General features: G+C 41.3%; 1 protein-coding gene across 1 annotated transcript in view; it reads left to right on the top strand.

Moving 5' to 3' along the window:
* slc25a14 (solute carrier family 25 member 14) overlaps positions 1-24,621 on the top strand; it is a 29,027-nt gene extending 4,406 nt beyond the window's left edge. Inside the window, exons 2-9 of the mRNA XM_084074702.1 lie at positions 646-828; positions 6,501-6,639; positions 9,040-9,134; positions 9,243-9,328; positions 16,619-16,714; positions 19,368-19,492; positions 20,295-20,508; positions 21,942-24,621. Of these exons, the coding sequence (XP_083930828.1) occupies positions 765-828; positions 6,501-6,639; positions 9,040-9,134; positions 9,243-9,328; positions 16,619-16,714; positions 19,368-19,492; positions 20,295-20,508; positions 21,942-21,983 (861 nt within the window). The 5' untranslated portion in view covers positions 646-764 and the 3' untranslated portion in view covers positions 21,984-24,621. The remainder of the gene's footprint in view (positions 1-645; positions 829-6,500; positions 6,640-9,039; positions 9,135-9,242; positions 9,329-16,618; positions 16,715-19,367; positions 19,493-20,294; positions 20,509-21,941) is intronic.
* The last annotated feature ends 249 nt before the right edge of the window (positions 24,622-24,870 follow it).

Genomic DNA, 24,870 nt, shown 5'->3' with positions numbered 1-24,870 from the left:
ACAAATTTTGTATCCGTAATGATCCATCGATCCACCGTGTGTAGACACAAACAGGATCTGTGGCCGATCCCCAGAGGAAAACAATTTCCCCCGTGAGGTAACTTTCCTTGCCGCATCAGGCACGCTGAAAACAGCATCTTTTGTCAAAAATGCACGTCTTTCCCACCTCCCCAACTGACCACAGAACATTATATACATTATGATCGCTTGTAAGATGGTTGGTAAACACCAAGGGGACCACTGTTCGTCGTGCAGAGATTTAAAAAAAAAAAACAGAGTCCAGAACTATCGCTTCCTTTGCTAGAGCACGTTGAAATCACTGTGTCTCGTCGAAATCCAGGGCAAAACAAATTAACTCGAGTTCCATGCATTAGCAGGAAACCAATAAACAGGAAGTGGACAGAGGCGGAAATCTTCGGATGACGTTATTTCCGTAGCCGTGTGAGTTACAGTGAAAGTGGTCACTCCGGATTATAGATCACACAGCGCGATCTTTTATAAGACAATTAAAGAATGAAAACTCGTCCAAACTCATCGACGGCAGGCTGCGCCCTTAGCAGGATTTGACGAGTTAACGTGTCCATGGCAGTAAAATAGTTAAAAATGTGTCTTTTCTGAACAACGTTTTGCTATACTGTGTTCCAGGCGTGCTGTGCGGGGTGCAGCTGTTGTGCTGGTTGCTGCTGCTGCTCCTCCTCAGCCTCCACCAGGTGCAGGGCGCCGTGGCTGCAGCTGCCGCTGCTGCCAGCGGGGCGGCGACAGAGATGACTGGCCTCAACTGGAAGCCCTTCATCTACGGAGGAATGGCCTCCATAGTGGCTGAGTTTGGTACGTTACGATCTTCTGAAATAGGCTCTATGCACAGCAGCCATATTGGGAATGAATCGGGCCCCTTCCTTACTTCCTTCACTGGTGTTACCAATGATACTAATTAAGGCTCTGTTCCATTTAGTGTGGCATAGTGGTTGTCTTATTTTCAAGGACCCCCATAACTCTGAGAGTGTACAAATGGAACCAAATGGACCCTTACGGGTCCATTTGGTTCCATTTGTACACTCTCAGAGATACACACCCACCATAAGGGGCCATTTGGGAACCAAAATGGAGTGTTTCTAGTGAGCCAACATGCACAATATCAGCACCCTGACCAGAATGGAACAGAGCCTTCATTAGTATCATTGGTAACACGTGTGAAGGAAGTAAGAAGAGGCCCAATTTCTTTCCAATATGGCTGCTGTGCACAGACCCTATTCTTCTTGCCTCTGGGGGCACCACCTCTTTTTTTTGTGTGTAGAAACCGGAACTCGGTTTGGCTCCTCCCCTTTCTTAGGCTACTTCCTCCTGAGTGCTTCTGTGTTTAATTATTCCTACTAACAGCAACGCAACGTGTAGAATTAGCAGTATCTGTTTTGAGAATTTGGTACGTTTACGATTTAGTATGAATCGTGTTTTAGAGACAAGCAAGCTAAGACTCTGAATGGAATTTGAACGACTGAAGTTTAATCTGTGTGAGAGAGATACTGTGAGTAATATGAGACTGAGAGAAAGACATGCTGTACCGCTTACACTGCTCTCACTGCTCTCTCTCTCACTCACACACACACACACACACACACACACACACACACACACACACACACACACACACACACACACACACACACACACACACACACACACACACACACATGTTAATTTTGACAGCTAATTGTGATGTGGTTTTAGTTATAGGGCCTCATTCACTAAACTGGTCTTACATTTTGTGTATAACCTGTGTAACCTTTATTGCATAAGTCAATTCTGACTTCATGAAAGGGGGTGCAGAGCCTTGATAATGTGCGGCTCACAGGCGTATCTCATTTTAGTTTGTAAGTCACAAGTACACTCCCGTGTAGCTCATTTGCATCGTTCCACGGCCCATTTAAGACCATAAAAGGCAACCGGACACATCCAACGTCAGACGAAAAACGTCATCACTCATCAAAATAAACTGATCTACAAGACTACAATGTGTCGGGACGCACCGCATTGACAACTTGTAGATCAGCGTATTTTTGGCAAAGGATTCCCCACTATTTTTGATTTTGTTTAATTGACTTTGCATGAAGAATAAGGCATTCTAATAACATATATGATAGGTTTGAGGCATATAAGTTGAGCAGACGTGAGTTTGAGTGTACGTCCACCAAAATCACGGACCAAAAAAAAGGATGAATCATAGTCGTGGAACGGTGCTGATATGCGCATACAACAGCACATGTGCGGACCAAACCTTAGTGAATGAGGCCCATAGATAGTCTTTTGAATACAATTCTAAGTTCAAAGTCATATTTTCGTCATCTGAACATTTTCTTAGTTTTAGTCTAGTTATAGTTGACTAAATCTACAGTTGATTTAGTTAACAGAAATGTATTTTAGACGGCCATACAGTCGTAATGGCTGATTTATGCTTGGCTGCGTGCCGAAAATAGCCAATCTACAAGCTCACAACGGGGCTTGTGGGCTTGTAGATCGGCTGTTTTCGGAGCATGATACCTGTGCACACCAAGCATGAAAATGACTTGTCTTAGTTCTACTGGATCCCTTCTCCACTAGTCCCTCCCTAACATTTTAACCCATTAAGACCTGAGGCCGCGTCTAAAGAAATCAAAATCCTAAAAAAAAATTGGAAAAAAATATACAAAAATAATTTTCACGATTTTTCAAAAATAGCAGATCTACAAGCTCGGGCACTCGGTGCCGCGCTATGAGCTTGTAGATCTGCTATTTTTGAATAGCCAAAGAAACCTAAAGTTTCGATTCATTGAATTGAACGACAATTTTGATTGGATTTAGACTCAATTCGTATTGAAAATGGTGACGACCTTACATTATAAGTACTACTGTCTCTACCAGTGTGTCCATCTGGTCAACTCCTTTCATTCCGGGGGGGGGGGGGGGGGGGTCAATGACACTAGTGTCAAGCTGTCTCTGTCTGTCTCTCTTTCTGTGTGTGTGTGTGTGTGTGTGTGTGTGTGTGTGTGTGTGTGTGTGTGTGTGTGTGTGTGTGTGTGTGTGTGTGTGTGTGTGTGTGTGTGTGTGTGTGTGTGTGTGTGTGTCGCGTGTGTGTGCAGTGAGAGCAGTGTAAGTAGTACAGCATGTCTTTCTCTCAGTCTCATATTACTGTCTCTCTCTCTCTCTCTCTCTCTCACACAGATTAAACTTCAGTCATTCAGATTCCTTTCAGAGTCTTGGCTTGTCTCTAAAGCACGCTTTATACTTAAAGGTAGGGTAAGTGATTTGCTTTGGTTAAAATAAGTGTTAAATAGCTCTATATTCTGATAGTAATCATTGCTATAGAGTGTTTGTTCAGTAAAAGGAGTCTCCTTGTCTCTCCAGCTCTTTATAAAACAGAAAATGCATTTTCGTTTCAGTTTCAGTTTCATTTCCAATATTATCCAACCAGGACAGAGAACTCAATCAGGATATAGATTAAACAAGTGAAATTGGAAGTGATGATCACTAAGAAATGAGAAATGAGCAGACAAAGGTAGAACTGGAACACTATACTGTACAAATTAAGCTTAAAAATGGGTACTTTCTCCTGATTGGCTGAGATTTTGACACCTACCGAAAAATGTATTTTCTGTTTATTAAAGAGCTGGAGAGACAGGGAGACATCTGTTACTGAAAAAACACTCTATAGCAATGATTACTATCAGAATATAGTATTTTAACCTTTTAACAAAATACTTTTTGTTTTAACCAAAAAATATCACTTACCCTACCTTTTAAAGGTAGGGTATTCTGGTAGTAATCATTGCTATAGAGTGTTTGTTCAGTAACAGGAGTCTCCCCGTCTCTACAGCTCTTTAATAAACAGAAAATACATTTCTCATTTCTCATTTCTTAGTGTCATCACTTCCAATTTCACTTGTTTAATCTATATCCTGATTGAGTTCTCTATCCTAATTGGATAAAATTGGAAATTAAACTGAAACTGAAACGAAAATGCCTTTTCTGTTTTATAAAGAGCTGGAGAGACAAGGAGACTCCTTTTACTGAACAGAATATAGAGCTATTTAACACTTATTTAAACCAAAGAAAATCACTTACCCTACCTTTAACCGTGTGCCGGTACCGCTCACAGAAAATAGCCGACCGACAAAATCACAACAGCGCGTCGCTACGTGACACGGTGTGAGCTTGTAGATCGTATAGTATTTTCAATAGAATGAATGACTAATAAACAATCTGTCTCAGCAATATTGTCAGGGAGGGAGGTGGCTCTGTATCGTTTATTATTGTCAGTCACTCATATTTGATACAGTCTGTTTCTGGTGAACGTGCAACTAATTCGGCGGAAGTAACATTATCGTCAGTTGATGCTTCATATCCATATGAGTCAAACCGCCGGGATCATTTGTTTATTTTTGGAACACAGTTCTTATCTGACACGATATTAAACACGTCTATGGGAATACAGAATGGGGGGGGGGGAAACGCGACCCAGGTAGGATGTGTAAATGACGTCAGACTTCGGTGCTCTATGGTCCCACGGTCCAGGATGACAGGAGATACATTCGGCCCTGAGGTAGTTTCATTAGAGTTGGGATGCGGAACCGAATCCAACATTGAGGAACCAGGAATCGTTGCATCACGGTTTCTATCCCACTGTCAGAGCTGCTATGTGGACCTCAAGTCTGCTATACAATTTTAATACCAGTATTTCTCTAATTTCAAGGACCACCATAACTCTTGAGAGTGTACAAATGGAACCAAATGGACTCATAATGGATTTTTTTGGTACACTCTCAGAGTTACAGACCTGTAAGGGTCCATTTGGTTCCATGTGTTCGCTCTCAGAGTTACACACCTGAGGGTCCATTTGGAATCCCCTATAGCAGTGGTTTTCAACCTTTTTCATATCAAGGTCCATTATATATTTGGCATTTGAGCCACGGAACCACCGTTTGATGAGATTTAGCCTCTCAGACCCAAGACTTAGATTTTCTTTTGTTGTCGTTGGATATGATTTTGTCCACAATTCCATGCTGTATTGATGTTGGTACCATAGGAGAGATAACAGGCAAACGTTCATCAAAATAACAATTATTTTATTAAGTAATGCAGATGTTTAACAATAATGCAACTCTTGAGAGCGTAAAATGAAACCAAATGGACACGTAAAACCATTTGGTTTAATTTTACACTCTCAAGAGTTAAAGATCTATAAGGGTCCATTTGGTTACCAACTCTCCATCATTTAGCTGGGGACCACCTGGAACCCCTTCAAGGACCACTGGTGGTCCCCGGACCACTGGTTGAGAACCACTGCCCTATAGGAATGGTTAAAGGGAACCGCTAATGAATGGGACCGTTGAGAGTGAATTAATGAACCGGAATCGTTAAAATCCTAATGGATCCCAACCCTAGTTTTCATAATGATCAAATATGGCCCCCTTTGGACACCTCTGCCATTAACCCATGTGGCTGCTAAAGTCAAGCCCTACATTAGTTATAATCCAATTGAATTTAATTCAATTCCGTTTTTTTTTTACAGTGCCAAATCACAACAAGTTTTCTCAAGACATTTTACATGTAGAGCAGAGAGCCAACATTGTCCCACCATGAGCAAACAATTAATGCGAGGGTGGCAACTGAAAACTGGAAGAATCGTCAGGAAGACTCAGGCGCTAGGGTGGGCAGCCGTCTGTCTGGGGGTAAAGAGAAAGAGAGAGAGAGAGAGAGGTTTACACATTATAACATCAGACCCTTCCTCACCCAGGAGACTGTCCAACTCCTTATACAGGCCCCCCACACTTTCTAGACTTTCCCTTCTCTGAAACACCCTGGACAACGCTCCACACGTTCTAGACTCTTCTCCCTTCCCTAAAACACCCTGGACAACGCTCTACACGTCCTAGACTCTTCTCCCTTCTCTAAAACACCCTGGACAATGCTCCACACGTCCTAGACTCTTCTCCCTTCCCTAAAACACCCTGGACAACGCTCCACATGTCCTAGACTCTTCTCCCTTCTCTAAAACACCCTGGACAATGCTCCACACGTCCTAGACTCTTCTCCCTTCCCTAAAACACCTAGGACAACGCTCCACATGTCCTAGACTCTTCTCCCTTCCCTAAAACACCCTGGACAACGCTCCACATGTCCTAGACTCTTCTCCCTTCCCTAAAACACCCTGGACAACGCTCCACATGTCCTAGACTCTTCTCCCTTCCCTAAAACACCCTGGACAACGCTCCACATGTCCTAGACTCTTCTCCCTTCTCTAAAACACCCTGGACAACGCTCCACATGTCCTAGACTCTTCTCCCTTCCCTAAAACACCCTGGACAACGCTCCACATGTCCTAGACTCTTCTTCCTTCTCTAAAACACCCTGGACAACGCTCCACGCATCCTCTCTTCTCTCTTCTCCCTTCCCCCATGTGGCTTGTTGCTTTATTGTATTAATTACAATCAGTTGTAACGTGTTTGAATGTGTGTTTGTGTGTTCAGGCACGTTCCCCATCGACCTGACCAAAACCCGCCTCCAGGTTCAAGGTCAGGCTCAGTACACAGAGGTCAGGTACAGAGGAATGTTTCATGCTTTGTTCCGCATCGGAAAGGAGGAAGGAGTCAAAGCTCTCTACTCTGGGTGAGTCACGACTCACTGACGCACAACTTACTAACTCACAACTCACTGACTCATAACTCACTGACTCAAACCTCACTGACACACAACTCACTGACTCACAACTCACTGACTCATAACTCACTGACTCATAACTCACTGACTCAAACCTCACTGACACACAACTCACTGACTCACAACTCACTGACTCATAACTCACTGACTCAAACCTCACTGACACACAACTCACTGACTCACAAGTCACTGACCGTGTTTTCTTTTTTTGATGAATGATTTATATTTCATTTAGCTTTTTCACCCCACCTCAAAACTATTAACACATCGGTGCCGAACACGGTCTGAACCGTGATTTCAGTCTTTTTGTTTTTTTCGTTTTTCTCCGCGCGGGCGGGGCTAGAGCAGCTCTGGGAGCACCCATTGTAATCCTGCGAAGGAAGTGCCAGATCGCTCACCGGAAACACATTTTTTTTCCCCATCCGCTTCCTGTCTATTTCCTACTTTGAAACGCCTATATCTCCGAATCTGTTTCCTGTGGGGAAAAACGGTCATGCGCGATGCGCGATCCCCCCCCCCGTTGTAACCCGCGAGGGGAATGTTATGGTTCCAGGCAGTAGCCAGGCTCATGGCAGAACATGAATCGATGCTTTTTTTTGCGTGGATTTGCTTGTAACGCACGCGGAAACGTTAAACAGCAAAGCGCAGTCAATGGGGAGAATGCTGGCACCCACGGTAAGTTGTTATGAAAAAATGCTGGCACCCGATGTGTTAACATAATGCTGCCTTTTAGGATGTAGATTTTTGGGGAGTCATTTCGTTTTTCTTTGAGAACGTCAAGGACCGAATTGAGCTGGCCAAAGAGCCAACATATTGTGTTTTAAAGCGTTTTGAGACCCAAATGTTTTGGGCCAGAGACCTCCAGAAGAGAAGATTTGTGTAAAAAGAAAAAAATCACAAATTATTCAAAATCTTCCAAACATTTTCGAGATTACAAAAATACATAAATAGGAGATGTACAAGTGGGGCGCTGCGAGCTTGTACATCTGTTATTTTTGAATAGCCAACGTATACAGTAAATGGGCAAAGTGGTTAAAGTGATTGTGATGCTGAACTACAGTAACTGTAACTCATTTTGCTGGGGACCCCGTGGTACCCCCACAAGGACCTCTGAGGGTCCCCGGACCCCACTTTGAGAACCACTGGCCTAGGGCTAAAAATATGGGCCCCATGCAGGAAGTGATATGAGAGCAGATTGTGTTCTTATCTGGGTTTTTCTTATTTTTGCTTTTCTCTTCTGTAAGAACACATTGTAAGAGTGGTCGAGAGCACTGTGTCTCACAGTGCTGCAGTTATCCGATAGATCAGCCTATTCTTCGTAGGCCTACCATGGTGTTGCGAAAATATCAGACCTACAAGCTCACAACACGTCGCAACGCGCCGCGTTGTGAGCTTGCACGTCTGATATTTTCGATACGCAACAACACCGCCATACGGCGAAGCACAAATGAAGCTTTACACAGCTGCATCTCCTCCTAATCAGCGCTGCGTACGGGTGGTTCGCTCGGGTGTAATGATAAACAGAACCGGGGTCCCGAAGTGATAGAATATGAACCAAGCCGGACCCACTTGACGATAATAAAACCCGTCAAAACCAGAACTCGTATGGGTCGTGGATATTATACAAGCAAGCACAGTGACTGTCTGTCTGCAATGGATAAAGTGTTAGTGGCGAAAGTTGGTGACACACATACACATTGCAGGCAACTAAGGCAAGTAATCGACCTCCCTTGAGGTCATGTATAACATTAACAAAACTAAACACGAGCTGTAGGTTTTGCATATTAAGGTTGCTAGATGTAAAGGCCAAAACATATATTCATTTGTTTATACTGATGTGCGATTTAGGCTACGGTGTCGCGCAGCAGTTCACTCACACTCACTCATGATTATCTTCTTTTTTTTCACCCGCGGGGCGGGTCGAGTCGTGGATTTATATATCGCTTTGCGGCGCGGGTTGAGTCCGGTTCAGTTCCGTGGCGGGGCGGGTCATGAAAAAACCGACCCGCGCATCACTACAGTCCACACATTTTGTTTGTCCAATGCTAGAAAACACACAATTAAAAATGTTATAAAACACATGAATATCATTTAATAACACTTAATTGGATTATAAAATTCAAAAACAAAAAAATACTATTGGTCCATTGATCCCAATTATAACTATACAACCCTGGAGGGTATTGCATGCATTCAGACCCTTCTTTTATAATTTCAGTTCCATGCCCTCTACTAAAGCCCTAAAGACAGAGAGTTACAGACCTTTAAGGGTCCATTTGGTTCCATGTGTACCCTCTCAGAGTCGTGGGGGTTTGACATTTAAGTGTGTGGATGTTTTTGTGTGTCCAGGATCTCTCCTGCTCTACTCAGACAAGCCTCCTATGGAACCATCAAGATAGGGACCTACAACACTCTGAAGAGAATGTTCGTTGACAGACCTGAAGGTACCTGTCTGTCTATCTGTCTGTCTGTCTGTCTGTCTGTCTGTTGAATGTGTGTTTTATAATGTGTGTAGTTGTGTGTATTTGTTTTATAATGGGTGTCTGTTACAGATGAGACCATGGTGCTGAACGTGTTTTGCGGAGTCATTTCTGGGGTTCTGTCGTCTTCTCTGGCCAACCCTACGGATGTCCTGAAGGTACACACTCGCACACACACACACACACACACACACACACACACACACACACACACACACACACACACACACACACACACACACACACACACACACACACACACACACACACACACACACACACACACACACACACACACACACACACACACTAGAGTTATGTCCCGCGAGACCCACAGCATAGTACCAGAGTCCGGCTCCAAGCCGCCATCATAGAATGTTTGCGATCACAAAGATATTTTGTCTCAGTTAAACTCAAGATGTGGTGAAATGAAAAATGTGCTTTTTCACCCTTTTAGAGCATATCCATGGTCATAATATGGACATGAAAAGAAAAGAGAAAAACTCCTGCATACTGTCTTTAAATGCAAGGAAAACAGTTTATTGCATTTGAAGACAGTGTTTTTTTTCTTCTTTACAGTACGTTTTGGCCTTTGCCTGGTTGAATGACTTGCTTTTTACCTAATATGGACATACCTAAGAATAGATGCCAAAACAATAAATATTGTATATCATTTGTATTAATATCATCCTATAATTCTTCAAAGCTCTGTCTGTCCCCATCTGTTTGTTTGTCCCCAAAATCAATTATGCCCGGTTCTCCTCAGTGGCTGGAGCAATTGATCTGCATTTGCACACAGCCATTGACCATTACCATGTGCACAGAACACCGAAGCCTGTTTTTCACTTTCCCCCAATGTCAGCTGTTTATTAGCGTTTTTGTGTTCGCCGCCAAATCATGTGCGTGCAACAAACGCCGGTGTTGCCACATCCGTGAAACAAGCGGACCATGACGCACTTTGGGTGCTCATATCCACCGACGGGTATGGTCTAGTTATTAGTCATTTATAATTTGATAATGCTGCCAGTTTGAAGACTGTCCTGATAATGACTAAATGCTTAAAGGACAGCTTCACCCATTTTTTACCTATCTTCATATACCGTAATCGGTCCTCACTAATGCTCATAATATGGTACAACATGTACATAATGCTCATAATATGGTCTGTAACTCTGAGAGTGTACAAATGCAACCACGTGGACCTGTGAGGGTCCATTTGATTCCATGTGTACATCCTCAGAGTTACACTGACTGAGGATTTTACATGGGGTCTCAGAAATAATAATCATATCAAATGGTGGTACGTGGCCTAATGTAGCTATATCAAACAGGGGATCCTTGAAATTAAAAAGGAAGAATATTTATTAACATATACATACAATAACAATGTAAATGTTACAGTGCAAACCGTGCAGGCTTGGTTTTCAATATATTTTGTGATCAAATATATATTGAATAACATCTACATGTAAACCACAAGGCTAGAGGTGGAGGGAGATGATTGCTACAGTTAACTTAAAGACAAGTGAATCTTGGTGCAACTTTCCTCAGCACTCTTCACAGACAGTGCAGACAGTTGGAGTCCACCAATTGAATCCGTCTTTCTCCGCTGTACTCAGGGATTGTGTGTTCTGTTATAAAGGGCGAAACTGCGCTCGCTTTCTATAGATAACTATACAGTGCATGTTGGATATTGTAGACGCATTTTCATACACTTGGACCTAGGGGAACTTTAACCCATTAAGACCGGAAACACATCTGTGTCATTTGAAAAACAAAATTGGGCTTTTCAAAAAATAGCAGATATACAATCTCATAGCGCGGCACCGAGTGCCACGCTATGAGATTGTAGATCTGTTATTTAAAAAAAAAAAATCATAACTGTCTGCAAATCTTTTAATATATATATATATATATATATATATATATATATATATACACACATATATATATATATATATATATATATATATATATATATATATATATATATATATATATATATATATACAGATACACATACACACACACACACACACACACACACACACACACACACACACACACACTCTTCAGAAAAGATAGGAACAGAAACGGGGGTGGTGTTTGCATGTATGTTCATACTGACAATGTCTGCATCCTTCGGGAAGACCTGATGGATGAAAACATTGAAGCTGTGTGGGTCGAGATCATTTTTAAACATTCCAAACCTGTGCTAGTCGGTACCATATACAGACCTCCTAACCAGACTGATTTCTATGATAGACTTGATGAATGCTTAGCTAAAGTGGACCATGCGGAGACGATTCTTCTTGGTGATTTTAACACTGACACGCTCCGCAAGGAAGCGTCAATGTATAAGTCATTCAAGGCGTTTTGTGATCGGCATTCACTCCACCAGCTGATCACTCAGCCCACAAGGCTGTGTGTTTCCTCTCAAACTACCATAGATCTCATTCTAACAACGGACAAGGAAAAAATCCTAAATAGTGGTGTTTCTACCTGTGGCATATCTGATCATAACATGATCTTCTGCACCAGAAAGAAACGTAAACCTAAGACCGGTTACCACAAAACAGTCACAATCAGAGACCTCAAAAATTATAAGAGTGAGGACTTAGATCACAGACTGGAGGAACAGGATTGGTCCGACGTTCTAAACAGCACACAGGCAGACGAATCCTGGCTTAGTTTCAAAACCAAATTCATTCAAATTTTGGACAGTGTGGCTCCCTTGAAATCCATCAGGGTCAAAACCCGCTCGGTACCATGGATGAATTCGGACATCCTTACTGCCATGAAAGCCAGAGACAAAAAGTGTTCTGAGCTTCATAAAAGTAGGATCAAACTAGCCAAATGTTTTAACAAAGGTCTCGAATCCCACGTAGCCAAACTTGAAAAGGAAAAAAACAAGCTAAGAAATAGGGTAAATAAAATGCTCCAGTTAGCAGAAAAAAGCTACCTCGATGACAAGATTGAGGAAAATCAAAAAAAAACACGAGAGCTTTGGAAGCTACTCAAGAACCTCCTAGGCTGCAGCAAAACATTGAAAACCAGGCTTTCAAACTTAAGCCTCAAGGTGAATGACACTCTCATTTCATCCAAACACGAAGTGAGTAAAATCCTCAACATATTCTTCACGACCGTAGCCTCAGATTTGGTTGAAAAACTTCCTCCACACTCTGGGAGATATGGTGAGGAGTATGTTGTCTCATTTTACGAAAAACAGGGTGTTTGCAAAGATGACTTTAAACTCTCCCCTGTGAAAACAGAAGAGGTGTTTAAAAAATTGAGTGCTCTTCATCAACACAGAGCCACAGGCCTCGACAATATCCCCCCCAAATTTCTAAAAGACTCAGCCGCCTCCATTGCTCCAATCATTACCCACATAGTAAACCTCTCCACCTCACAGGGACAGGTCCCTAACGACTTCAAAAAAGCAAGGGTGACCCCTCTGTTCAAAAAAGGAAACCAATTAGACCCTGGCAACTACCGCCCTATTTCTATTCTAAGCTCCATCTCGAAAGTCATGGAAAAAATAGTCTATGAACAGGTCGACAAGTATCTTGCCGAGAAAAATCTTATCTACAAATTCCAATCTGGCTTCAGAACAAACCACTCCACTGACACATGCCTTCTCTATTTGAACGACTCTATCAAACAAGAGATCGAAAAGGGCAAATATTGCGGCATGGTCATGCTGGACCTCCAGAAGGCTTTTGACACCGTTAATCACCCAATTATGATCAATAAGCTCAAAGCAATAGGTTTTGATGACACGTCAGTGAACTGGATGAGATCCTACCTGGAAGGGAGGGAGCAAGTGGTGGAAGTAAACGGCACCCAGTCCCCCCCCCTCCCAGTGACTTGTGGTGTTCCCCAAGGAAGTATACTAGGGCCCTTACTGTTCCTGATATATGTGAATGACATGTCGTCAGCCTGTGACTGCAACCTGTTCCTGTTCGCAGATGACTCGGCCCTGCTAGTCTCGGACAGGGACAGGCTGCAGGTTGAGAAAACTCTCAGCTCTGAACTCAACAAGATCTGCATCTGGCTCTCCGACAACAAGCTCTCATTACACCTGGGCAAAACGGAATGCATCCTCTTTGGGTCCACTCCTAACCTCAGAAAGGCAGAGAGCTTCACGATCAAAGCGGGTGATGATATCATCAAAAGAAAAAACGAAATTACCTACCTAGGCTCTATCTTGGAGGCTGACCTCTCTGGTGACAAAAATGCTGAAAAAACGATCAAAACGGTCCACAAAAAAACACGCTATTTGCGGAGTATTGATCGTAAAGTCAGTAAGAAGACTCTGAAGACTCTTGCAGTGGCCCTCATACAAGGTCATTACGATTATGCATGTACTTCGTGGTATCACAACACCTCCAAGGCCTTAAAAACAAGGCTCCAAACATCCCAAAACAAACTTGTAAGGCTACTTCTTGGCCTCAATTACAAAACCCATCTAACCCCTGATCATTTTGATAGGATTGGATGGCTTAGGGTTGCGGACAGAGTACAGCAACTTGCTATGGGCCTGGTCTTCAAGATATACCATAACATTGGGATCCCCCTGTATTTGTCAAAATACTTCCAAAATGTTAATGATGTCCATGATCACAATACCAGAGGAAGCTCCACAAACCTTGTCCAACCCTTTTTTGGCTCAACAAAGGGAAGTAACTCGTTCTCATGCTATTCATCAAAAATGTGGAACGCCCTACCAAAAGGAGTAAAGGAGTGTAAAACCCTACTCTCTTTCAAAACAGCCCTAAAGATACACCTTCAGGAGGCTGCAATTGGAAAATGGCCCCTGTCTAAGTCCTAACCTAACCTACCCCCCTACCCCCCCCCTCTCTCCTTCTCCTTTTGTACATATTTCTCACTCTTCATACCAGTAACCTGTAAACTGATTGTATGACATTCTATAGTAGTTGTGTATATCTGTCTGTCTCTTATATGTATCATGATTTGTGTGCATGGGGAACTCATTTGAAACAAGCTCAGTGCTTTTATGAGTCTTCCAGTTTAGTAGACCTTGTATTGTGAATTTGTACTTCCATGTAAATGGTAAATGGTGCATTTATATAGCGCTTCTATCCGAAGCGCTTTACATTGATTGTGCCATTAACCCATTCACACACACATTCATACACCGATGGCAGAGGAAACCATGCAAGGCACCAACCTGCTCATCGGGAGCAATTAGGGGTTCAGTGTCTTGCTCAAGGACACTTCGACACCAACTCTAGGGGAGCGCCCCAGCCCGGGATCAAACTGGGAACCTTGCGGTTTTCCAGTTCACACTACCCGGCCACTCTACCCCTGAGCCACTGCCGCCCCGTGTACTGTTGTTCTCATGTCTTACTAAATAAAGTACATCAATCAATCAATCAAACACACACACACACACACACACACACACACACACACACACACACACACACACACACACACACACACACACACACACACACACACACACACACACACACACACACACACACACACACATTTTCAACTCTTTCAAATCTTTTCCTCTGGAGGTCCCTGGAACAAAATATTTTCAGATGATGGTCCACAGCCAAATACATAATTTTGGGAGGACCTTGACATGAAAAAGTTTGAGCAATTTATATAAAAAAACTGTTTTAGAAGACATTTGTTGAATCCCCCAGAAGCAAAGATTTGAGTTACAAACGTTCGCTTAAAAAAAATACCTATTAAATATTCAAAGATTTTCTCAAATTTTCAAGATTTTTCAAAAATAGCAGATCTACAAGCTCATAGCGCGGCATTAGGTGCCGCGCTATGAGCTTGTAGATCTGCTATTTTTGAATAGCTAAAGAAATCCAAAAATGACACACACGCATTGCTTACCGATTTGTGCTACGTGCGTTTGTTTGGATGCCACACATCCAAACAAACTTCTTCAATAGGATGGACGTCGTGTAACATTGTGTCAACAATCTCCTCAGCTTTGGAGGATTCTACAAGTTTACTTTGACACTTGTTTCACGTCCATCTCATGCCTGATTTATGATTAACCCTTTAAGACCTGAAGCCGATTCTACATGTCTCCTAAATCTCGACAGTTTTCTGAAAAACGTTTGTTTCTATATCAGTGGTGCTCAATCTTTTTCATGTCAAGGACCCCCAAAATCATATGTATTCGGCCGCGGACCCCCATCAAAATATGTTGTTCCAGGGACCCCCCAGAAGCAACGATTTGAGTTAAAAATGTTCGCATTAGAAATATATATATTCAAAGATTTGCACACATTTTCACGATTTTTCAAAAATAGCAGATCTACAAGCTCGTAGCACGGCACTCGGTGCCGCGCTACGAGCTTGTATATCTGCTATTTTTTAATTGCCCAAAGTGTAAAATAATGCTTTTTAGCTCAAATCTAAAAATGACACAGTTCCAGGTCTTAATGGGTTAATTGTATGACTAATGACAGAACATAGATCTCCAAGACTACGATGCGTCGCATCCGCGGCACTTTGTAGATCAGGCTTCAGTAGGAAATGGGCGTTTACTTTGACATGAAGACTACTGTAAAACAGCAGTCTGTGACTGGTAGAGTTTACTGTTTGATATATAAAAACGGGTCTGTTGTTGTCGTGGTTCCTGCTCCCATCTGCTCTCATTGACTTTTTATTTCCGTCCTGTCCAAATCACGGGATACCTGTGTGATACCGATAAATGCTATTGGAACTTACAAAGTTGACTTTGTAAGTTCCTTACAATAAACAAGGTAAACACATACATAGAATGCACAGAGACAGTGTAGTGCTTCGGTGAACTAGGATCACAGGAAAACCATGAACCTAGCATCAGTCTAAACAATATAATATCATCAAATAATAATCTGCACATTGAAACTATAGGGTAGCAAGAAAACAATGTGCCTAGCATCAGTCTAAACAATATAATATCAAATAATAATCTGTAGATTGAAACTATAGGGTAGCAAGTAAACGATGAACCTAGCATCAGTCTAAACAATATAATCTAAATTACATTTCAACCTTTGCATAAGACTGCAACGTAATGTATACTACCGGGGTCGCTCGTTATTTTAACTGATCATTAAAATTAACATGCTCTGAAAATGCACACGGCCCACCCATCTGACCACTTAACTGCCGCGTTTAAGTGGTCAGATGGTTGACGTAGCCTACTTTGAGAACCGCTGATATACAGGTAGAACATAACGTCACATCTTAGCATGAGGCAAAAGATGAACAACTTAAGACTATAAGATGTCATTCTAACAACATTCTTCCTCACGTGTGTGTGTGTGTGTGTGTGTGTGTGTGTGTGTGTGTGTGTGTGTGTGTGTGTGTGTGTGTGTGTGTGTGTGTGTGTGTGTGTGTGTGTGTGTGTGTGCGTGTGCGTGCGTGTGCGTGCGTGCGTGTGTGTGTGTGTGTGCGTGTAGATCAGGATGCAGGCGCAAGGCAGTCTGCTACAAGGCAGCATGATGTCAAACTTCGTGAACATTTACCAGACGGAAGGAACCAGGGGACTCTGGAGGGTGAGAACATCACTTAACTTAACTAATACATGGGCAACTGGCGGCCCGGGGGCCACATGCGGCCCTCACCTTCACTTAATGCGCCCCGCATCGGAATACTGATATATTATTGATTTCAGCTGTTACAATTCCAAACATGCAAACATGACCCGCTTTAATTACTTCAGTCTATATTAGTAGCTTAATCACTTGTTTTAAGTCCAATGTATTTGTGTTCATAAAGTTAACTTAAGTATATCTAAGTGCATTTGAAATTAAATAAAAATGTTACTTTTCAGGATTCCAATTCAAAAATACCAAAAAAGAATTCAGGATTTCAATTCCAAAAGTAGAAAAAATAGCTGATCTACAAGCTCACAACGCGTCGCATCGCGACACGTTTTGAGCTTGTAGATCAGCTATTTTTGCTACATTTGTGTGACGAAGTACAGCATTAATTTACGAAAAATAGTTAAAATATAGAGAATAGAGGTTTCTACCCGACAGCAACAATATGCAATGTGGCCCTCTGGACTGAGTGTGGGAATATAGTGGCCCTCTCCATCATCAAAGTTGCCCACCCCTGACTTAACTTAACGGAGTGGTTCACCCAAGAAATGACTTTATTTCTATCGTTTACCTACCCGGTGTTGTCTTTGACTCGTGGAGAGTTTTAGTTTGTAAAACATTCCTTAACGATGAATCCAGAATCCTGGAGTGAAAGACCAAGACAAATTTCCCTTGTAGACAATTAAGTTTACTTTGACCTTGACCTTGGTCTTAAATAATGTAACATATGCAGTGGTGGAAATAGTACTCAAATGTTTTACTTAAAGTAAAAGTATCAATACTGCAATCTAGAAGTACTATGTTACAAGTAAAAGTCTGGAATAAAACATTTACTTGAGTAAAAGTACAAAAGTATTGGCATCAAAATATACTTAAAGTACCAAAGTAAAAGTACCAAAATGTTTGAAAATAGCCTGTGTATAAAATAGAGCTAAAGTGGTTAATGTGTGTTTCATAATATCATAATTTACATCTGAAAAGAAACTAGTGACTAAAGTTTTCAAATAATTGTAGTGGAGTAAAAGTATGATATTTTTCTCAGAGATGTAGTGGAGTTAAGAATTCCTCAAAAGCGTACTTAAGTACAGTACTTGAGTAAATGTACTTGGCTACTTTAAACCACTGAACATATGCATGATTTGAACATACACACTACATTATTGTCACATTTAAATTTTCCCTTCAACCAGTGGTGGAAAAAGTACTCAAATTCTTTACTTAAGTAAAAGTACCAATACTGCAATATAAAAATACTCTGTTAGGGCGCGCTCCCACCGCACTTTTATTTTACCTCTGGGGCAGAATCTGCCAATGCTTTGTCAATGCAAATGCGTGGATTCATGGTCTTGCAGATTTTTTCCAAGAATCCACGCATTTACATTGACAAAGCATTGGCAGACTCTGCCCCAGAGGTAAAATAAAAGTGCGGTGGGAGCGCGCCCTTACAAGTAAAAGTCCAGAATTCAAAATTTACTTGAGTAAAAGTACAAAAGTATTGGCATCAAAATGTACTTAAAGTACCAAAAGTAAAAGTACTAAATATTTGAAAATAGCAGATCTACAAGCTCACAACGCGTCGCGATGCGACGCGTTGTGAGCTTGTAGATCTGCTATTTTCAAATAGTCTAGGTATAAAATAGGGCTAAAGTGGTTAATGTACGTTTCATTATATCATAATTTATATCTGAAAAGTAACTAGTAACTAAAGATTTCAAATAATTGTAGTGGAGTAAAAGTACAATATTTGCCTCTGAGATGTAGTGGAGTAGAAGTAAAAGTATTGGAAATTGTAAATACTCAAGTAAAGTACAAATACGTCAAAATTGTACTTAAGTACAGTACTTGAGTAAATGTAATCAGTTACTTTCCACCACTGCCTTCAACTTGTTTATTCCCAAACGTTCTAGATTCTGTTATGGAGTGTCACTGCCATCTGCTGGCAGAATCAGGAATCAAAGTTTTATTTTGCCACCAGTGGTGGAAAAGGTGCTCACATTTTCTACTTAAGTAAAAGTATCAATACTGCAATAGAAGTACTCTGTTAGAAGTAAAAATCCAGAATTCAAAATGTACATAAAAGTAAAAGTACAAAAGTCATTATGCAGAATGTCCCATTTCACAAGTTTTAAAATGTGTAAAAAAACATTTGAAAATAGCAGATCTACAAGCTCACAATGCGTCGCATCGCGACACATTGTGAGCTTGTAGATCGGCTATTTTCAAATGGTCGAAATGTATATAGGGCTGAAGTGGTTAATGTATGTTTTGTAATAATAATCAAAATCTAATCAAGTAACTAGTAACTTAAGTGGAGTAAAAGTACAATATTTGCCTCTGAGATGTAGTGGAGTAGAAGTAAAGGTATCGTAAATTGGAAATACTCAAGTACCTAAGTACAGTACTTAAGTAAATGTATTTAGTTACTTTCCACTACTGTTTGTCACTAAAGCAGCCAAATGTTGTTGGGACTTGTTTTGCTAAACATTGTGCAACATCTAGACATAATATAAAATATAAATTAAGAAAATAAATACATATATACTGTATATATCACTTTACACCAGTGGTCCTATCTTCATCTCCCTCCTCTCTTCCTCTTCCTCAGGGCGTCATCCCCACTGCCCAGCGCGCCGCCATTGTGGTGGGGGTGGAGCTTCCTGTTTATGACATCACAAAGAAGCACCTGATTGGCTCTGGAGCCATGGGAGACGAGATACTGACGCACTTCATGTACGCATAAATGATACAAAATGAACTGTCTGTCTGTCTGTCTGTCTGTCTGTCTGTCTACAACAACAGGGGGTGGGCAGCATTTTGTCGTGGAAACCTTGTACGTTCAAATGGATCCAATGTAGTTATAATTTAGTCTTTCACACACACACACACACACACACACACACACACACACACACACACACACACACACACACACACACACACACACACACACACACACACACACAAATACATTGTTAAAATGTGTGTGTGTGTGTGTGTGTGTGTGTGTGTGTGTGTGTGTGTGTGTGTGTGTGTGTGTGTGTGTGTGTGTGTGTGTGTGTGTGTGTGTCCACATAAATGCAGTGGTGGAAAAGGCCTGTGTTAAAATTGTCACTTGAGTAAAAGTACAAAAATATTGGCATCAAAATACTTAAAGTACCAAAAGCAAAAGTACTAAAATGTTTGAAAATAGCAGATCTACAAGCTCACAAATAGCCTAGGTATAAAATAGGGCTAAAGTGGTTAATGTATTTTTTTATAATATACTAATTTATCTCTGAAAAGTAACTAGTAACTAAAGTTTTCAAATAAATGTAGTGGAGTAAAAGTACAATATTTGCCTCTGAGATGTGGTGGAGTAGAAGTAAAAGTATTGAAAATGTGAAATACTCCAGTAAAGTAAAAATTCCTCAAAAGTGTACTTAAGTACAGTACTTGAGTAAATGTACTTAGTTACTTTACACCACTGCATAAATGAGAGTATTACAAATATTAACGGTACAGTTAAGGTTGCTTTGTTGTTGTTTTTTTGCAGTTCCAGTTTTTCGTGTGGCCTGGCGGGGGCGCTAGCCTCCAACCCGGTGGACGTGGTTCGGACCCGGATGATGAACCAGCGGGTGGTGACGGTGGGCCCGCTGTACCGCGGCACCATGGACGGACTCATGATGACCTGGAGGAACGAGGGGTTCAGCGCTCTCTACAAAGGGTTCTGGCCCAACTGGCTCCGACTGGGGCCATGGAATATCATCGTATCCTTCCTATTTGTGTGTGTGTGTGTGTGTGTGTGTGCGTGTGTGCGTGTGTGCGTGTGTGTGTGTGTGTGTGTGTGTGTGTGTGTGTGTGTGTGTGTGTGTGTGTGTGTGTGTGTGTGTGTGTGTGTGTGTGCGTGCGCGTGCGTGTGCGTGTATTTACATATTTACGTATTATCATATTTACAATGTTATAAGTTAGGTGCTTAATCATTCACCCATTTAAACACGCGCTTGAACAGTCAGTCGGATCTAGACGATTGCAGATCTGTTAAGACGTACGAGCGCCACGTGCACATGCGAGAGGAGTTTAGGGAGTCGAGATCCCTGGACTCTTTTCATGGACAGTGAGGTCTCCAAACCACAGTAGCTAGCTGGTCCTCTGGACTCTGGAGTGATGTGCAAGCAGGGTTAAGGATATAGAAACCCAACGCTCCATTACAGTGCCCAGTGCAGGTGATCTTTACATTATGGGTTTTGGCCACCGGAACCTCAGCAGGTCATAACGTCAGGGTGAGGCGAGCATATTTAACCCATTGAGACCTGAAGCCGATTTCTACAGAATGTCTTCTAAATCCCAACAGTTTTCTGAATAACATATGTTTCTATATCAGCGGTTCTCAAACATGTTCATGTCAAGGACCTCCAAAATGATATGTATTTGTAATTTGCACACATTTTCTCGATTTAAAACAAATAGCAGATCTACAAGCTCGTAGTAGTATGAGCTTGTATATCTGCTATTTTTGAATAGTGTAAAATAATGCTTTTTAGCTCAAATCTAAAAATGAGACAGTTCCAGGTCTTAATGGGTTAAGGGTGTGTTATTTAATCGGTTGCAGCCGCCAGATTTATGAACATCCCTCCCATTATTCTGTGATTGACAGAATTACGACCCTTTGATAAATCACACGTGAGCCCCGTCGTACGATGATTCCTGGGCTCGAATCTGCGTCGGTTTGTACGTTCCATTGATAAATGAGGGACAATTGTGAGGATCATTGCCCTGGTCCTCGTAAGATAAATGGTTGTTTTATAGTTGGTGTGAACACTGCCATCCACTTGACTTAGAACGATTTTCAAAACTATATTTTTATAATTAAAGTGCTCAGTGTGAATGGCCCTTTAGTCTTACAATTAGGAATAGATTCAGGTTGGGGTTAGACAATTTTAGACTATATTAGGGACGGTATTAGGCCTGAATTCTACTTTAGCTGTGTGCCAGGGTTGTGCACCAAAAATAGCCGATCAGTAAGTCCACAATGTATCGTGGCGCGACACGTTGTTAGCTTGTAGATTGGCTATTTTCACTACAACAATTTTATATATATATATATACATACAGTAATTACATTAATCGTAATAGAGGAAAAAGTTAAAAATAACGGTGATGCTGATATGAAGTCACATGTTTTCTTTAACATCATCCTCAGTTCTTCATGACATTTGAACAGTTGAAGAAACTTCCCTTGTAACCATGGACCTTCAGTCTCCACCCGAAAATAATAATAATAATAATAATTATACACTTTTATTTGACTGTGTCTTCACGCTTTTCTACACTTTTTGAACAGGTTTGTTTGTCGTTTTTTATTTTATCGTGCTTTCTTTGATCATTGATCATGTTTGGACAAACCGCCCTTGAACGCACACTCCCTCCAAAAGTTATGGAATGTTTTTTTTTTATCATGTGACCAGATGGTCACGTGATCACCTCGTCATGTGATCAAGCTGTGAACGATGTCAAAGTATTAAAATGAAGCTAGGAGCCAAATTCAATACCATAACCCATTAAGACTTGAGGCCGATTCTAAAAAAAAGTCTTCTAAATCCTAACGGTTCTGAAAAACCTATGTTGCTATATATCGTTGTTGTCGGGCAGAAACAATCTCCATATTCTAACTTTTTGTGTTTTTTTCGTAAATTAACACCCTACTTGATCATACTACAGCGTCACACAAAAGCATCAAAAGTTCAAAACGCGCCACGATGTGACGCGATCATACAAAAAAATATTGCGATCTCAAATAATTGCGATTTAGGCAATTATGTGCTAATTGTGACTCCTCGCTCGGAGGCGGGACTAAGGCGAGAGTGGAGTCCGCGAGTGTGGACTAGCTAGGGTCAGGCCATGCTCCGTTGATGCACCCTGGGCGCACTGGCGCAGCGCACTGAATCTTCAAGCGGCAACGCACTGACCGCACTGAATATCGTCTGTCGGGTGGAAACCTCATTTGTCCAAAACTGTTACATTTCTGCCTGGGTTCGTATGCAAGTAGCAGATCTACAAGGTCAAAATGCTTGGCGCCGCGTTTCAAACTTGTGGATCTATTACTTTTGATGCTTTTGTGTGACGCTGTTGTATGATCAAGTAGGGTGTTAATTTATGAATTTATATGAGGGTTCTGCCATACAGCGACAATATACGAACGACCAGAGAGCACACTGTGATGTTCTTTGGTTAAAATAAGTGTCAAATAGCTCTATGTTGTGATAGTACTCATTGCTAGAGTGTTTGTTCAGTAACAGGAGTCTCTAAACAGAAAATGCATTTTCAGGTCGGGACACCAATTTTATCCAATCAGGATAGAGAACTCAGACAGGATACAGATTAAATTGGAAGTGATGACACAAAGAAATGAGCAGTCAATATTGGAACTGGAACACTGTAAAAATGAAGCTGATAAATGGGTTATCTCTCCTGATTGGCGCTCTATTGACCAATTATTTGTTTACCAACATTGAGACTGGACGCACAGGTGACTGTTTCATGTAATCAATTCCCAACAGATCCCCAAACCTGTTGTTTTGGGGTTACGTTGGTTTCAGTTCATTCAACCCCCTCTGGCTTTGGCTAGTGAGGTGCACCCTAGCGAGACATATATATACTTCATCGCGCAACGGTATTGTGTGCTGAGAATAGCTGACATACAAGCTCACAACCGCATCGCGGATGCGACCGTTGAGAGCTTGGAGGTCTGCTAATCTTGGCCGTACTCTGCGCGCGACACCTTCGCGGGACGGAGCATAAATTAGACTTGATGGGCTGCAGCTGCGCGAGCTAAGCAGGTTCGGGTGCCATCATCATAGAGCGCTCCCTCCGTTCTTATGACAGCCACTGGAGGTGGGGTTTGGATATATTTCAAGAGCGAGAGATTATAGTAAAAATCCTAAGCATTCTTCCTCCATATTCTGAGAAAAACAGCATCTGAAAGTTTGATGGGATGCATTTTTACACGTGAATGCAGTGACCACTTTTACATTGTATCCTATGAGCGGTGTGGGGTTCACTTGGTGCCGGCCTGCGCGCACATACTGGTTTTTATCAGTGTGACGTTGTCTGTTAAGGCGTCTATAGCAATGATTACTATCAGAATATAGAGCCTTAACCTTTTCACACAAAAAACACATTTTTGTTTTAACCAAACAATATCACTTACCCTTTAAAAGAAAAAGGAATGCCAAAATCCATATTAGTGAGATTAAACTCATTATTATGTATTTATTATTTATTTGTGATGTCATCAAGTAGGTCAGTGATCTGAACCAAAGCCTTTTATCAATTGCTGTTTAATTAATGAAATATTTTGAATTAATCTATTTATTGTTTTATGAATTAAAATATGAATGAATTAATGCAATGTTTTATTACTGAAATATTATTATGGATTAATTTAAAGTGTGTTGGTGTTGGCAGCTGAACTTTGAACTACTGTAAACCTGGCATCCTTTGTTTAGGTCATGGCATTAAAGGAGCACTTATCGTCTTAATTGGTCCTCACTAATGCTCATTGTAATATAATATTATATCTTATCTTCATATAATTGGTCCTAACTAATGCTCATTATAAGATGACACCATTCCTGTCTACTCACTGTGTCTCATTGGAGGACTGTGGACAGTTCAGACACCTGCCTACCAGTGACATCATCGATGGGGAATCCAAGCTAATTAAAATACAAACTTCTTTCTTTTTTTTAATGACCAAACCTGCCTACTGATGATGTCACTGGCAGGCAGGTTTGCGGTTTCTGAACTGTCCACAGTCCACCAATGAGACACAGAGTGAGTAGACAGAAATGGTGTCATCTTGTATTGAGCAAAGGTTGAAAATGTGTGAAGAGCTCCTTTTAAAGTTTTCGACAATAGCCAAAATAGTCGATAAACACATTGCACACGTGACACGTTGTGAGCTTGTAGATCGGCTATTTTGAGTTACTTCTTGAAAATGAAGTGTCCAATTAGGGAGGCCAGGGTTAAATATGGTTAAAGGTGGTGGACGTGATACATTTGTTTTGTTCAAATCAGTGTTAAATAACTCTGTACTGTGACAGATCTAGATATAGTGATCATTCTGGTCA

The sequence above is a fragment of the Gymnoscopelus microlampas genome (genome assembly GCF_963454915.1).
Source record: "Gymnoscopelus microlampas genome assembly, chromosome: 12".
NCBI classification, from domain to species: Eukaryota; Metazoa; Chordata; class Actinopteri; order Myctophiformes; family Myctophidae; genus Gymnoscopelus; species Gymnoscopelus microlampas.
Note: the sequence above shows the minus strand (reverse complement) of the source record. Positions and strands in the feature narration are given on the sequence as shown.